Source organism: Podarcis vaucheri, assembly GCF_965113315.1.
Source record: "Podarcis vaucheri genome assembly, chromosome: 6".
NCBI lineage: Eukaryota > Metazoa > Chordata > Lepidosauria > Squamata > Lacertidae > Podarcis > Podarcis vaucheri.
Genome location: NC_138764.1, coordinates 55,565,862 through 55,582,634, shown reverse-complemented (window position 1 = coordinate 55,582,634; position 16,773 = coordinate 55,565,862). Strand labels below are relative to the sequence as shown.

The 16,773-nt window shown below is 43.6% G+C and overlaps 1 protein-coding gene across 10 annotated transcripts in view; it reads left to right on the top strand.

Moving 5' to 3' along the window:
• RNF220 (ring finger protein 220) overlaps window positions 1–16,773 on the top strand; it is a 327,126-nt gene that overhangs the window by 210,212 nt on the left and 100,141 nt on the right. For 9 of the 10 annotated variants that reach the window (XM_082228856.1, XM_082228855.1, XM_082228854.1 and 6 more), the window contains one exon: window positions 479–608. In XM_082228856.1, the coding sequence (XP_082084982.1) occupies window positions 479–608 (130 nt within the window). Of the gene's footprint in view, window positions 1–478; window positions 609–11,269; window positions 11,296–16,773 lie in introns of those variants that run through there. The other variant, XM_082228850.1, reaches the window with a different exon arrangement.

Here is a 16,773-nt window from a genome sequence, read left to right as displayed (position 1 = left end):
TGCAGAAAGAGGCTGCCCTAGTAATTCCCCATAGCTGCTAGAAGTGCTCCTTCTCTCCCTTTAATTGCCTCCTTCAGCCATGTTTACAGGATAAGAAGCTGAAGTTAATTTCTTCAAGCTAACTTCCCTCAGCACCTCCCCACAGTCACCCCTTTCCAAGCTTATAAGGGTCTAATCCTAAGCCAGGGCCAGCTGCTGCAGCCCATTACATAGGTCCAAAGTTCTGCTGAACTTAGCCAATGGTGTGTGGCCTACAAGTGCATTCCTGAAACAAACAAGGAGCGGCATTCAGAAAAGCCAGTGGGTAGAAGAGACACAAATTGGCTACTGAGCTAGTAATTGAGGCTACAGATATTTGTGGGATGTTGTTTTTTATAAAACACTTTCTATTTCCAAGCTATAAGAGTGGTGGGATGGTACTAATGAATGGATTTGAGGGTACCTGAAACTCAATACTCTATCTTGTGTTCCATTACAGGCAAAAAGAAGGCAACACTTTTTGACAGCCAGGCTCCCATCTGCCCCATTTGTCAGGTCTTGCTTCGCCCGGGTGAGCTGCAGGAACACATGGAGCAGGAAATGGAGAAGTTAACACAGCTCAACATCAGGTAAGGACAGCCAGGGTCTTCACCAACCCATGTACTACCACAAGCATCAGTGTGCATAACCCCAAGACACAGCTAACGTGGGTCCCATCCCTCTATAGTCAGTGTGGCATGTACCAGCTGAGCAATCTATAAATTTGTTCTTGTATACCTTGGTGAGGAGTGTTTAACTCTTACTGCAGATTTTTAGAACATTAAACTATCTGTGTACCCTTCTTTTGAACATGTGTTTTCAGTCCCAATAATCAATCAATCTAAGATGCTTCTCCCACCACCAAAAAGGAGGAGGGAGGAAACTTTAGGTGTTGCAAAATATTCCCCACCAAGGCTCTCAGGCAATGTTATTTTCCTGATTGATCATACCACACAAGATTTATTGTGAGTGCAACACATTTTGGGGGATTCTTTCTCAAGGACACTTTAAAAAAAAAAACAACTTTGACACACCAGGGGCAGAATTAGGTAATCTTTGGTAATATGGTGCCCTGAGCGACCCCAAAATTTGGCGCCCCCAAATGGATCTTCTCAATTTTGTGCCCGCTCAGCTCACTGCCCTTTTGTGGGGGAACTGCCGGCACCACCCTAAATCCGATGTGGGGGACACTGGGAATACTTCACTAGCTCTCAGGCTGCTTCTCTCTGTAGCCAGCCCTGCCTGCATTGATGTCTCTGGTGCTGCTTCACTGGTTTCAGGGAAAACTCTCAGCATGCATTTTTATCTCTTAACCTGTAAATTCCATACTGGCCTACCTAGCCTGCCAATGAAAATGAAATTGAAAGGTTTGAAATCTCTGATCCCCTCCCCCCAGCTTTCATCGATTGCAAAACAAATGTGTGATCTTACCAATATGGAAAACAACACTGCCAAAGAGTTTTGGTGGGGAATTGCTGCCTCTCCAGGTTCCCCCTTTCGTGACTCCTATGAACAGCAGCCTCTGTTTCTCAGGCATCCTTGCCTCCCCAGTGCAGCAGAGAAGAGGTTAAGCATGTGGACACAAAGGTGGCGTCCACCAGCCCACCTCCCAGAGGCTGCCACCTGCCCTGAGGCTGCCTCTCCCTTGCCTGCTGCTGCTGCTTTCACCAGCGCAGCAAAAGTCCTCTGTGTTTTTTTAAAAATAATAATTGCATTTTAACTGCTAGCAGTTATTTAGGAAATCGCTGCAGCCAAGGGTTGGCAGATCCCTGGCCTTCCCTTAATAAAACTGCAGCCTGGGAGAGAGCGTGTTTATTTCAATTATTAATGAATTCCCCGGTCATTAAAAGGTGAAGAAAGAGATCAGGCTGCCGATGGCAGCAAGGTGATGTCATCAGGTGGCTGGGAACAGTAGGAAGCAGGGAACAACCAGGTTTTGGACCGCCCAGCACCTCAACAGACCACCCCTCAAGGTTCGAAAAGAGGGCCCAGCTTAGCCTGGAGTCTTTTCTCAGTGTAACAAGGGGGATTATTGGACACAGGTGTAAGGAACCAGTTTCCACAGGGTATAAAAAGAGGGGCCTACTGAATCCAGGCTGGACCAAGACCTCCCAGATCCATACCGATGTAGGATCCAGTACCGAGCCAGAATCTGCCACTTCTCAGACGGGAGGGAAGAGGAGTGGGGGGGGGGGGAGGCAACAGCCAAGTCATTTATCCCATGTGACACCCAGTTCCCTTGTGCGCATAATTTATGGTGTAATTTGGGCTGCATCCAACTTAATAAAGGGCCACAGCAAATTAACGAACAGGTTTAAATGAACAGAAGCAATTAGCGCTCAGAGGAGCCTGTGGAAAGAGCGAGGCTAGTCTTGGAGTGGAGCTGGCCGAGAGCAGCCTGTGGCTGGCGTGAGGCAGGGAGGTGGGGGGGAGGTGGCGTTTAATGGGAAAGGAAAGGAAACACTAAATCATAAAGGCTGACAAGGGCCATTGTGGGCCAGCTGACAAATGAAAAAGAATGGCATTATTCCTTTAAATAACCACGGCAGTTAAAGGGGGAGACAGCTTACTCCTAGCCCTTGCCCGCTAAGGCTGCATGCATGGGGAAGAGCAATAGCAGGGTCTTTATTAATTATTAACTAATGACTCCTACCATGCTGCAATAGATAACGCTCAGTCTCCTCTGCAGATCAGGCCCCAGGGGCTAATCACCAGCCCGCTGCCACATCCTGCCCCAGCCTGGCAGTGGGAACAAGCCACCTTAAATGTCAGGCTACTTTTGTGTCTCATGGGAACTGGGGTTCAGGGCTTCCTTGCATAGAACATGGTATATAAACATGGCCTCTTACATGAACTTGCCCATCTTCAACACAAATCTCACTCTGTGTGTGTGTGTGTGTGTGTGTGTGTGTGTGTGTGTGGTGCTTTGTGTATTCAAGATGGTGGCACCATCCTTCCAGCTTGTGACCCTGAAAGGACTTGGGAGACAGAAGCCATCCATAATGAGAAAGGGAAGCTAATAACCAATCTCAAATAAGCCAATAAACTTGAAAATAAAATGTAGGCTTATAAATGTGATGGGCTAGAGTACAGGAGCCCAACATACCTCTCTGCCAAACTCCAGTCGTTACCAAAATGGCCCAGCAGCTGTTACTAATCACTGTGGTATGGGAAAATCATCCTGGGAAGTGGGAGAACCTCGCTTGCCAAAGGGAAGGATCTTCTTCTTTTTTTAAAGAAAGATGTGCCCAACCACAGATTGTTGTTTCAGCTATTAAATAAACATTAGGGTAAAGGAAACCTCCTGTGGTGTGGGATGAAAAAAGCAGCCTTCCCTTGGTCATGGCCACACAAAGAATGCCCTGGCCCATATTGTCTTCTCAGCAGGGCATCAGTGTGAACACTGCACAGTAAAGCGATTTGGACATTACTCAGAAGCATTTAACTCCAGTGTTTATGAAAAGCACCAGTGGCTCCATGGTTTGTGGCCTCTAAAGGCTTGTTTACACAGCCAAAAAGGTTTAGAGGTAATGATTCCAGGGTTATCATCTTGAGGTAGCAATCTTTATCTGCATTAACAAGGCACTGGGGGATGTTACAGCTACATCTCCTTACTGGTGTTACTCAATAGATGGCATTTTTTCACCAGAGATTATGACTTCAATTTACATGATATTTGTTTGTTTTCCCATTTATGACTTGCCTTTCTTCCATCATGGAGCCCCCATCCTTTCACTAACCAGACTCAGATCTGCTTAGCTGCAGTAACGTTACTGTACCATATGCCTTCAGACCAGGAATTGGATGGGGGAATTGGATAGCGTGTTGAGATTCCTGTATTGCAGGGGGTTGGACTAGATGACCCTGAGGGTCCCTTCCTACTCTACAATTCTATGATTCTATGTCTTGGACTTGAGATGTATAATCATAGTATCTTAGAACAAAAGAGAGGAGTGTTGTTTCTATTTTTAATTGAGATTGCTGAGTCTATGTCACCTCACTTCAGTTTCTGATTCAACCCTTGCTTGGATGAACAAATCAGTTTTCATCCCCAAACAACAGACTTATCTGTTACAACAGGATTTGTCCCCTCTACCAGAGAAAAATAAATTCAACCTTGGCTTATTTGGGACTTTGTCATGAACTTTGAATGACAAACCTTCCTCTTCACACATGCCTTACTACTTTTTGTTAACTTTACTTTAATTATCTCCAGAATCAGCACTGCCTCATTTTGTAGATCCAGTGTAGGAACACTCTAGCAAGGCATTTTTTAAACCCTCAACAGGTGTGAAGCAAGTTGCAGCTGTCTCACTGGCCATGTAGTCCAGTTGCTTATTAGAATCTGAGCCAATTGGCCACTGTAACAGCTTTGCCCTTGCTCTAGCTATGTACACCCTATGCCATTAAAGCACATCTGAAACGCATTCTTTCCCCTCAAAGAGTTACAATCCCAGTGAACCTTAACAAACAACAGTGTTCAGAATTCTCTGAAGAATGTGCTTCGAATTTGCTCTAAAGGTATAGTGTTTGTACACGGCTGTTTATCCAGTGAATGTGCAGTCTGTTGCATTTGTGCCTGATTGGACGTCCTGCATATTTTTGAATGGGAGGTGAACTGGAGCACAACGGTTCCTCTGAGCAAGGCTATCCTCTGTGGTCTGAACAATGAGTGAAGCGCATGTGACATTGGTAGCCTGCTTTAGTATTGCCCAATAGAGGGGAAGTGGCTGAATAAGCCCTAAAAAGAAACTATATAGGCAACTATCCAGAGCTGAAGGATAGTCTGAAGGAATCTTGCTGGGGCAGGGGATTGGACTATATTGCCTCCAATGATATTTCTAATATTCTTTAATTTAAAAGCAGTGCCTAGCACCTACCTTGCCACAAAATGTTGCCTCTATTTCCAAAACTGCCCTGTAAAAGTAAGATAGAAGCTTGTTTGTTTTTCAGAAGGACATGCCAGCGTGGACGGAGTTAATCCCCTCCAAGCCGAAGCTTGTAGTTTTGTTTTCTTTCAATTTATATCCTTCGCTTAAAAAGGGAGGGAGGAGGGGGAAGAAACGCCCGGCAGGTGACATATTCTAAGAGGGAGCAGCGAAATCGTGTTAACCACTTCAAAATCTCATATATTCAATCGGCCTCTGGCAAGACATCTGCCTAATGTTAGCGCTTAAATATCCTTTTCCATTTTACATGCATTCAAGTCTCATTTGAGTGAAATGAAACGGTATTATTAAAGGGAGATTTTGCACAAATGGCCTGAATTTGACATGTCAAGTTCAATGAGGCTGTTACATATGTAATGCTGAGAAGGGGCTCCGAGGCTCCTGGCACTTGAAACAGCGCCAGTGGCTCAGAAATGAAATTTGCATGCAGCCCTTTCTCTCCCCACCCTTCCACTGCCTCCCATGGAATGCCAAGTAGCTGCTCATGCAATACACAGCCCTGGGTTAGGATCCGGGGACAAGGCACAGTGCCCTATGGTGAAGCACTGAAGGGATCGAGATGCTGGCCTCCCAAGCTCTATAGTTGACTTTAGAAAAAACATTAAAAGAATCGCTGTGTTGAAAGGTGCCCCAGCTGCCCTCTAATCTGCCTCCACCCACCCAGCCACCCAGTCATGGCAGAATCCTCTGGGTCCTTTATGCAACTCTTGCAAATGGCCTTTCAGTCTTCTAATGTAAAGATGATGAGATTCTACAGTGACCTTGCTTATTTCCAATACATTTGCACATTTAAGCGATATCCAGGCATGTCTAACGTCAGTACCCAGCTTTATCAGCACCTAGCGTTGGCAGGTTCTCATGAATTGCTAAGGGCCCACTCAGCCAAGTTTCCAGTCCTGATGCAAATCCCAGTCTACCTTCCTTCCAGCTTTCCAGGTGATCAAGAGACTAGTGAGAGGCTGCACTCAAGGATAATGGAAGTGTTTGAGCACTCTCATTGGAGAGAGGCAACTTTCATGGTACTTTTCTCCTTAGAGAGGGGGAGGCACAAAAACATGAAGCCCAAGCCCTGCTAACTCCCTACCCGCCCATCTGTTCTATTGCTGCTGAATTAAAAGTGAATGGGAAGGTATCCTAACAAAGCTAGCTAGCACTGTGGTTTTCTAACACTCATTGATTCAGGCTGTGCCACCTGCACTGATCCTACAGGTTCATTTGTAATTGTGGATTAGCGCAACCTGAACAGTTTATGAGTGCATTTGCACTGATTCAGCATATCTAGTGCTCAGAAAATCTTTTGTGTTAATAATAAGCAGGGGTACACATACCCCTAAACATTTTGTGAATCTAAGTTTGGCCTCATTGAGGGGCAGTATTTCAATATAAGTAGGAAAATGAAAGTACCCCTAAACGTTTTTTTAAGGAAAAAAGCACTGTACACACACACACACACGTTATACAACATCACTATTGAGCATTCAATTTGAGTGAAGGTTATATAGCATCACCTGACATTGCCATTATCTGACACTCTTGAGTGTATTTTCCCATCACTTTTCTTACCACAAAAAATTATGTGGTTGTTTTTTGGAAGTGAATTTATTGTGCAAGAACTTAAGAGCACCAAATCCACTTTAATTGTGCAATCTAAATTTACTGGTATATGATAGAACCATACCTGCAAAATAGTGACACAAAATAGTGTGGAAGTGGCCACACTGAGTATAATCACTGAGCTCAGTCTTGAATTCAGGTAAGACACTCCAGTTTGAAATATGATGTTTTCTGCCCTCCTGTAATCATGAGTTGGGTTGATCCACTAGGAACTCGCCTACAGGGAGCGTATGAGCAGGTACCACAAAGTTCCCTGGGTAATCCAGCAGTTGACTGTGCCAGCCCTCTTCAGAATCCTCCTGAGAAGCTAATCCCGAAGAGGTGTGCAAGATGTAATCCTTTCCCCCCAATAAGAATAAATGGAGTGCATAAAACATAAATAAGTCCCATTGTCACATGCCATGCATCAGGGTCACTGCTCTCACCTCTTGGCTCTCCTAGATTTACGCCCAGTGACATAAACCGGCCAGGCAACGCATTGGTACCTCCAAAGCAAACAACACTCAGGTCTTACAGAGCTTCGAGCGAGGGAGATTAGAGACATTTATGAGTGAGGGCCTTTTTTCTTTCACAAAGCTCCATTGAAATACCTAGTAAATCTCTCACCTTAAAAGCAACCTGACAACCAAGCAGAGATCTAAAGAGACAGTGACTAGCCAGCATTACTCTCAGTGAGAATTAGACCCCGGTGGCCCCCCATCTCCCTCCATTCGCTAACTTTTTTCTCATTAGTTTCCCTTTGATTCCCCCCACCCATCAGCTTTTTAACATTTCATCCTTTCTTTCTTCCCTCTTCTCCTCCCCCTCCTTCCCATGGTATCATGGCGACATCTCCAAGCCAAGTACTTTTAATTTCGCCTGTGGCCCTTGCTGACACCGTGGATATGCACAGCAAGTTAAATTCCCGCCTGATCAATAAAGCAGAAGCCGTGTGTCCGACCGGTCGATACTTTTTTATCTGTCTTCAGCCCAGTCCTGCTGATGACAGGCCTCTTGCGCATTGCCAAAGACACTCAAGGGCAACCGGGCTTTCAAAAACACGAGCACTTTAAATATATATATATCATTATTATTATTATTATTTTATTATTATGTTTATAATCCCCTCCAAAAAAAACCTCTAATATATCCCTAAAGGAAGACGGAAAGCAGTTCGCAGTGTTTGGCCTTTGCTTGAAACATTTTTATGATTTATCTTAATTTTTAATTGAAAAAAACTTGTGAATTAATTGATTTCTGGGGCTTGCCAATTAACATTGTAATTGGGTGCATGATAAATTCTGAGGCAGTGTAATTTTTTATTCTTGTCACCAAGAGGGGCTTGGTGAGGGCAGTTTTTTTCTGCATGTCCCCTTGCCTAGAATGTACTCTACCTCCAAGGTACCGCCTTGCTTACTGCTAGCAGCTTCTTCAGAAAGAGAGATAAGTAACCTATTCAGCTTTGCAAAATGGGATCTCTCAAAGGCATGAATTCATGCCTGGTAGATCTGAAGGAGAGGGCAGTTCCCTCACAAGGTTCTTTTCCTTCTAGTTTTTCCTTCCCATTCCACAGCATATACCTAATCAATGCTTCCTCCATTCAGTTATGGCTTAGGAAAGTGAAAGTCTTGAGCTGTTGCTCCTGAAGTAGTGTTGCCCAGTTGCAACCCTGGGAATATGCATATACCTTTGGATCTCCCAGTGCAATAGCAAATGAGGCAGCCACAGCTTATTCCATCCATTCTTTCTCTTTCTTTGTGCACTTGGAGCCCTGCTTGCCACACAGTTGGTGGGTAGAAGAAGGGGGGGCAAAAAGACTATGGCTACAATGTCTCCCACTTCTTGGAGGTGGTGGGGCTTCAAAATATATGAATATTTTGCAGGACACAACCTGGCAATGCTATCTAAAAATGAGTTTGGCAATGGAGAGAAATAGAGGTGTTGTCAGGGCCTGGTCATTATGTTTTGGCAAGGGAATATGCATCACCCTGCTATGTAACATTTGAGTTGGCAGGTGGAGGAGATGCCCATCTTTAAAGTTTAGAGGATACTTGTGGACCATCACCCAATTGCTCAGGTTAAAGGCCCTTTTCCCAGTCTCATTCATTACCCATTACTCAAAGACCCTGTAGGCAGAACAGAAAGAAGAGGTGAAGAGGGTATACATAAAGAGGAATGGAGAGTCAGGCCTTTACAAGTTTCAACCAATAGAAGACTCATCAGCTTCTGCATAGTCCAGTGCTATTAGCTGAAAGGTAAAGGTTACCAGAACAGCACTAGCGAGGAGATACGGCACCACAAACCTGTGTGTGGCACAACATCATTGGAGTCCAGCAGAGTCCACAAACTGTGCATAGACCAATGCTATCACTAAACCTAATGTGGTTTAGTCTTTGCCTCATCCCTAGTTTATGTTCAGTGCCGATGAAGATGAAGATGATTAATTATTATTATTAATTTTGTTTAGGAATCATTTAATTTATTAATCATTCCCATATATAAAACAGTTATATACATAAAAATAGTTGACACAATTGCACACATAAAAACAATTTTATACAAAACAATAATAAATATAAAAAGGGGATTAAAACAACTGTGTTCACATACATAAGATCAATTCAGGTCGCAACCTGGATAAAGATTTTGGAAGGTTTGTTGAAAGAGGAACATCTTTATCAGGCATTGAAAAGGCAAAGAGAAGGCTGGGCAACCCAGTCAAATGGGTGGAGTACAAATAATAAAAATATTATTAAAAATTATTATTACTTGTCTAGTATGCAGTGGGTGGGAGTTCCAAAGGATAGGTGTCACTACACTAAAGGCCTGATTCTGGCATTGTACAGAACAGACCTCCTGATAGGATTCCCTCTTCTTCAGAAAACAGTAATTGGGTATGTAAGGAATGAGACAATATTTTAGGCATCTTGGTATTTGTACACCAATACTAGCACCTTGAGGGATGCGGGTGGCACTGTGGGTTAAACCACAGATCCTAGGACTTGCTGATCAGAAGAGCAGCGGTTCGAATCCCTGTGACGGGGTGAGCTCCCGTTGCTCACTCCCTGCTCCTGCCAACCTAGCAGTTCGAAAGCACGTCAAAGTGCAAGTAGATAAATAGGTACCGCTCTGATGGGAAGGTAAACGGCATTTCCGTGCACTGTTCTAGTTTGCCAGAAGCGGCTTAGTCATGCTGGCCACATGACCTGGAAGCTGTACACAGGCTCCCTCGGCCAATAAAGCGAGATGAGCACCGCAACCCCAGAGTCGGTCACGACTGGACCTAATGGTCAGGGGTCCCTTTACCTTTTTACCAGCACCTTGAACCTATCTCAGCAGCTAATTGGCAGCCAATGTACATACAGGTGTACATGCAGTCAATAGGTTTTACATTGATTGCTTCAGCCTTTGAAGGCATCCTACTTTCAGTGGGGAAATTGACAGTTATGCTGTAGTTAGCTACTGTGCCTTTATTCAGGAATATGTCAGCCTCTCTCCAGACTTATGTTCATATCATCAACTTTCATGCTTCTCCATTTTCTTGGGTACAGGTATTCTACCTTTAGAGTGGTGTATGCTCAAAAGAGTGTAAGTGAATGTTTCTTTTTCAAAAGAAAAGGCCAAGTAATTTTTACTTCATGTTGAGTGTGGTCATCTTTTCTACAAACTCTTCAGCTATGCCTCTGTCAACATCCTGTGGTTTTGACAGGATCCCGATACACAAAATTTGCATAGGAAAAGCTTTTTCTGGCATAGATATAAGTTGTTGGAGGAGCTTCACCTCCTTAATTGCCGTGTCACAGGTTTCTATTATAAGCACAGGAGCAAGAGGAGTTTGTTTTTAAGGGTGGCAAGTTGTTTTGTGTTGTGATTTCAAACTTCTGTTCTTGTCAAGGGAGCAGGTGATGCTGTGGTCTAAACCTCTTGGGCTTGCTGATCAGAAGGTCGGCAGTTCAAGTCAGCGTGACAGGGTGAGCTCCTGATGCTCTATTGCAGCTCCTGCCAACCTATTTGTTTTGAAAGCATACCAATGTGAGTACATAAATAGACGAGAAGGTAAACGGCGTTTCTGTGTGCTCTGGCATTTGTCACAGTGTCCCGTTGCACCATGCTGGCCACATGACCCAGAAAGCTGTCTGCGGACAAACTCCGGCTCCCTTGGCCTGAAGCGAGATGAGCGCTGCACCTAATAGTCATGTTTGACTGGACTTAACCATCCAGGGGTCCTTTACCTGTACCTTTACCTTGGCAAACTGAATTTGTGCCCTGCCATATTTGCTATTGAGATGGGTCAGAGACCTGATTGTGACATTAGTGAAAATGGAGACATGGTGTGGTATTCAACTAAGTTTTATTCACAGAAGACCCATTTAAATTAATGAACATGATTAAGTTTGGTCCATTAATTTCAATGTGTCTCCTCTGAATAAAATTGAGTTGAATACTACCCATGTCCTCTGTTCTTGCACCTCTTCAGTACTGGGACATTGAAGCTTGGCCTAACTTTGTGGCTGAGATTCTGAATGTGACTGAGCTTGAACTAGGCCTCAGAACACAAAAGTTCAAGCTCCACCACATTCTCCCTGTATGACATTAAGTGAATCTGGCAACTCATCTGGGCCTCTGTTCCCCATGTGTATAGAAAGGTTAATAGAGGTTGTAATTTTAAATTTGTCAGTGATTGTGAGGCCACTTGGACATTTAGTTGTTGAAGGGTGCACCATATGATGAGCAGGTAAGCTAACAAAGTGAACCCAGGTGCCCTGGTGAAGGGCAGGGTAGGGAGAAGCATGGGCAGCAGAATAGATTGGGCAACTAAGCTCATGGAAAATGTCTCTGAGTCTTTTCCCCTGCAAGCAAAATTCAACTGTAGGCCGGTCCTTTTGGTGGATTAAAGCAACCAGCTGGAGGATAATTATTCCCCCATTACAGCTACAGAAACAAAGATCAGTCACCACATTCCCTCCCCCCCCCCCGGCTTGTATCTTGTCTTTTTTCGTCAGACTGGCCTTATGTCGTCCCCCCCCCTCCTGTCGTTTTCTTTTCTGGGAAGAGTTAAGGAGCTGAATTTGTTGGTTTCAACCCATAAGGAAAGGCAAAACAAAGCGGAAACCAAAATATAGCCATTTGGTTAAAAGAAAACACACACCCATGTTTCCCTTTACAGTGGTACCTTGGGTTACAGGCGCTTCAGGTTACAGACTCTGCTAACCCAGAAATAGTACCTCGGGTTAAGAAATTTACCTCAGGATGAGAACAGAAATCGTGTGGCGGCAGCAGGAAGCCCCATTAGCTAAAGTGGTACCTCAGGAACAGTTTCAGGTTAAGAACGGACCTCCAGAACAAATTAAGTTCTTAACCCAAGGTACCACTGTACTTTATCACTGAGTTGATCTTATGGTGCAAGTGATTGCTTCATGGATTCTTATCCTGAAGCTGCTGTGTACAAATTGGAGATTACTGGCTATCGTGAGCTTGTGCAAGTGTTATTTTGTGTGGGGTTCCCCCACTGATAAATATAGTGCAGGCTTATGGTCACTGATCATCCTGATTTACAGGTTCTTGGTTAGGGTTTTAACAAGAGGGCAAGAGATCACTATGGCCTGATTTTAGTGTGGGCAAGTCAATTGCTTGTATTGGAGTTTGGCTGCTTCAGCAGATGTACCATTTCTACCCTGCTGCTGATTTGGGGAAGTGCCAAGATGAGTCTCTTGGGGCTAGCATTTGCTTAGCATTGAGTGCCAAGCTTTTTAAAGTCTTCCCCATTCCCTGCAGCACTACCCTCCCATTTTGTGAGGGTAGATTTGTTTTCTGCTTAGTTCTTTGATGGTCAGGTGGTTGCTCTCTCCAACACAACTGTACTATTACTATAGTAATTCTACTATTACTATTATTATTTATCAAAATTTCTATACTACCCTTCATCTGAAGATCACAGGGTGGTTTACAGTATAAAAGCACAAAAATGCATAACATTATACAGTAACAAACAAAAGCAATAACCCCTCCCCATAGACTTTCTCACTGTAACAGAATTGCCTGTGCTCCAATGTGTGGACTGACTATTCTGCTATTATCTCTGAATGGTAGAATTAGTGCAACGATAGAAGTGTGGTTGGGACATCCATTTACTTACTGTTATAACAAGCCCTCAGAAACCTTTACTCTACACTTTCTAGGCAGAAATCCCAAATAGCTGTTTGCTGTGATTCAGTTTTAAAGAGCAGATTTTTGTGGGGAAACTCCAGAGCAAAAAATGAAAGGGTGTGGGTGGGTGTGTGCTCGGACACAGAGCTTTAACGTGTGGACCTGTTCCTGGAAAGAGCGGAGCAAATGGTAAGTGAGGATAAGCCCTAAGTCAAAATGAGTAGATGCTCCCTCTATAATGTGGAGGTCAGGTGGAACTGAATTTAATTGAGAAAAAGCTCCAATCCTAGCTCAGACAGCAAAGCACAGAGGCTACACCTGCCTTAGTACCACTTTCCTGGCAACTCTTACTTAAAGCTTTGGGTTGTTTCCAAATAACTCATCAGCCCAAGGATTTCTGCTCGTGCAACAGAATTGCCCCTTTTTTGTGTGCCCCCCTTTCCTTTCTCAGATCTTCTGTGGGTGGTTGGGCAGAAACCCAGAACAGATTTAGGAGGGCCTGGGAGAGGGGGAGTTCCATTGTGCAAGCAGAAATCTTTGTGCTGATGGAATGAGCTAGTTGGATACCTATCGCTGTACACCATGAAAATATAACAGGGAAGGATAGCAGGCGGGAAAGAGAAGGGTTGTTGCTCAGTAGAGGAACACATGCCTTGTGTACAGTAGGTTACAGGTTCAATTCCCAGTATCTCCAGTAAGAGCTGAGAAAATATTCCTGTCAGAAATCCTAGAAAGCTGCTGCCAGTCAAAATAGAGTCTGTATTGTCTGTATCAGTACTGAGCTAGATGGGCCAATGATTTGACTCAGCATGACAGCTTCCCATGGTCCTATGCATCTATATTTTTTTAATACAGATTGCTGTCAGATTTTTAAATACTGCCTGCATTCATGAAGGCTATAAATGAACTTATTTTATATGGAAGTTTGTGTCAAAGCAATGCAACCAACCAACAAAACTTATTATCCACGTTCTCTGCTAGTGTCCCTCATTTCAGTTAGGTTTGAAGCACATCCATTATCAAACTATAAGCCAGGATGATTAACAATTTTACATTCATGCTCATGTCATCCTCAGATTTTATTTGGGCTTCTGGGATGCTGGAGTGAAGAAAAGTAAAAACAGACTTTTAGACCACTTTGTTTTATCTAAAAGTGGCAATGTGCAGGCTCACTGTACTCATCCCCATTTGGCAAGCAATATTTTTCTCCCATGTTGGAGCATTTTCCCAGTGACTACTAGCTGATATAGGCCACACACACACACACACACACACACACACAATGAATCCCTGCTTCCTTCATGTTGAGCCTTCCCATGGAACAGTCACTGATTAAAAGTGACATTTAAAATTTCCGGTTTACTTTTTCACTGCCTCTGTTTATTGCCTCTCCCCCTCCTTCACACACGCACACACACACACACACACACACACACAAACTTCATATGGTTGAAGCCAGCTCACTGCATTCCAAGGTAAAATGTTGTTATTCCAAAAAGGAATTCTTATCAAGAGGCTTAATTTTAAACGCTTCTAAAACCAATAAGGCGGGCTGCTATTAAGATGCTGAATGAGGTGTCAAGAGTTTCACTCACTCACTTGGTGTCAGCTGGAGTTAGGAAAGCTCATGACCTCTTTAAAGCAGATGCCTCAGACTGCCCGGTTTTATACTGAATTAGACTAGTGGTCCATTTGGCCCAGTAGTGTCAACTGCTCTTCAGGAAGATCAAGTGGGGCCTCTACAAGTAGAGCCATCAGATGTCAGGCAAGACTTGGGAAGGGAGTTCATAGTCATGCATCTCTAGATAGCTGGGACTCTTGTGCCACTGACAATTTAGAACACACTTTTAACTAGTTTGTAGAAAAGCAATCAAATTAATGTATTTTTTAAACAGCAGAAAATGAGGTCCACTCTAGATTGGAGTACTAAAAACTATATTTATTGCATGAAGGAGAGCAAGTAAGATGATGACTTATGTGGACCAAGTGGTGATCATAGAAGCAGAAGTTGCAAAGCCCCCCCCCCCCGATTAAATATTCAAGAGGATAATAGATTTTTGAATTATTGTATAACTCCCATTCATTTCCATGTGGTTTCTGTTGGAGAACTTCCCAGCTGACTTGCTCTTTGCCAAATATTAAATTACTCTTTGCAGTCTGAGTGTTCAGGATCAGTTGTGTTACAAACTCAGTAAAAGTGTGATCCTATGGCTTGGAATGGCATCCTGGGGGTCATAGGATACAGCAGATTTTCTCCACCATTGGTGGAGAGGGAGGTCTGCCATCAGAGAGGGACCCCAGGATGCTTCCTTATAGTGGTGGCAGAGAGCTGTGTTGTTGGTACTCCAATAACAGAAAGAACAAGTGTGTGGGTTTCCTGGGCACATTGGGGGAAGCTTTGGATTCAGTGGATCTAAAGCTCCCTACTGGGCATTCCCTTGGAACAGGAAATAATGATTTCCCTCCCATTAGAGTCTATGGAGCTTTCCCCACCCTCTGCTGATGTGAGCCCAGCAGGGCTGGGAATCTGGTGTTTCTTCTTCCCCTCCCCAATAGGATTGCTTTGTAAATATGTGCTTCTGCTTCATAACAGATGTGTTTGCAACATAGCCAAATACTAACACATATATTTGTGTGTAGAAAGTGGATCAACATGGAAACAATAATTTTTCTTAGAAATATGCAAAGCCCCAAGAACGAAAATCTTACCCACAAACTCCCCCTTAGCCTCATTAGGGGATGATAGCTATTCCCCATCTGTTAATTCCTGCCTCTTTGTGATCTGCTGCTACCTAAAAGGGGCAAGTAAGTTGTGCTATCATAATGAACTGGATAAACAATTCCCCAAACAGATTAAAACTAACTGTAACTTGTAAAGGGTGGGAGGATGGGGGGTATGTAGTAATTATATTTTATTAGCTAGCAAAGCACCATTTTTTGCTTTCAAAGGATAATTCTATGTAAATCATCTTAATTAGAAGTGTCAGACAAACCTGTGAAGATCATAGTTAGCAAGTAATTTCCTATGTATGGGTTATAATTTAAACCACATGGATCGCTCGCTGTGTGGCAATATGCTGGCCATGAAATAATGTGGGGAGTGTCGGTTGAGGTTATTACTATGTAAATGTGTGATCATTTCAGACCACTCCTGACTTGCTTAGTGATTAAAGAGAATTCTGAGGTCTCCAAAGATTGTGCTCTTTGCAAGGGCCTGGAGCAGAAAACTTTAAAAGGTGCTGGAAAGTGTTTGAACTTTAAAGGTCGTGATTTCCCTTTTACCATTTTTAATTTGCCACCACTGTTTATGGGAAGGAAGGTTTCTCTTTGCTTATGGCCTCTCACTTTCCCAACCATCAGGCTAGCGATTAATGATTTGCTCTCGGAAGGACTGGACAAGAGAGAGTGTTGCCGCTTTACACAATACATTTACCTATGCACATAACTTACCTGTGTGTTTAAAAACACAATCTCTGACTTGGTTCTTTAATCCCAGAAGAAGAGGCTGAAATGGAGGCGTCAGCCTGTTCTGGGTTATGTGTTCTTATAATGAAGCAACAGATATGCAATACTTGTAGGAGGAATGGTCCCTTGGCCTGACCTGGTAAGACTGTATTAATGCACTGAAGTGTGACCCACAAAAATCACATTCTAATTCTCTAGATGAATTAATCTGGACTAGTTACCGCTAGTTACATGATCTTCAGCATGTGCTGTTACTACTGAGAGTAGAATCAGAAGCACTTATACTCCTCAAATATTGTCAACTTTCTTTAACTGTGCTCATCATCTTGAGGCCCTTCTTTGTGTGCTCCCTACACAAGAGGCCTGGAGGGTGGCAACACAGGAACAGGCCTTTTTTTGCGGTGGCTCCGTTTGTGGAGTGCCCCCCACAGAGAGACTCACCTGACACCAGGCAAAAGCTTTGGCCTTTTAACTATCTGTGGTCTTTCAGAAGTGTGTGGGATGTTTTTAATGTATTTCTCTTTCCTTTTGGTTTTCATGTATCCATGTGGGGTGTAATGTCTGTCTGTTTGTTTGTTTGTTTGTTTGTCCATTCATTTGT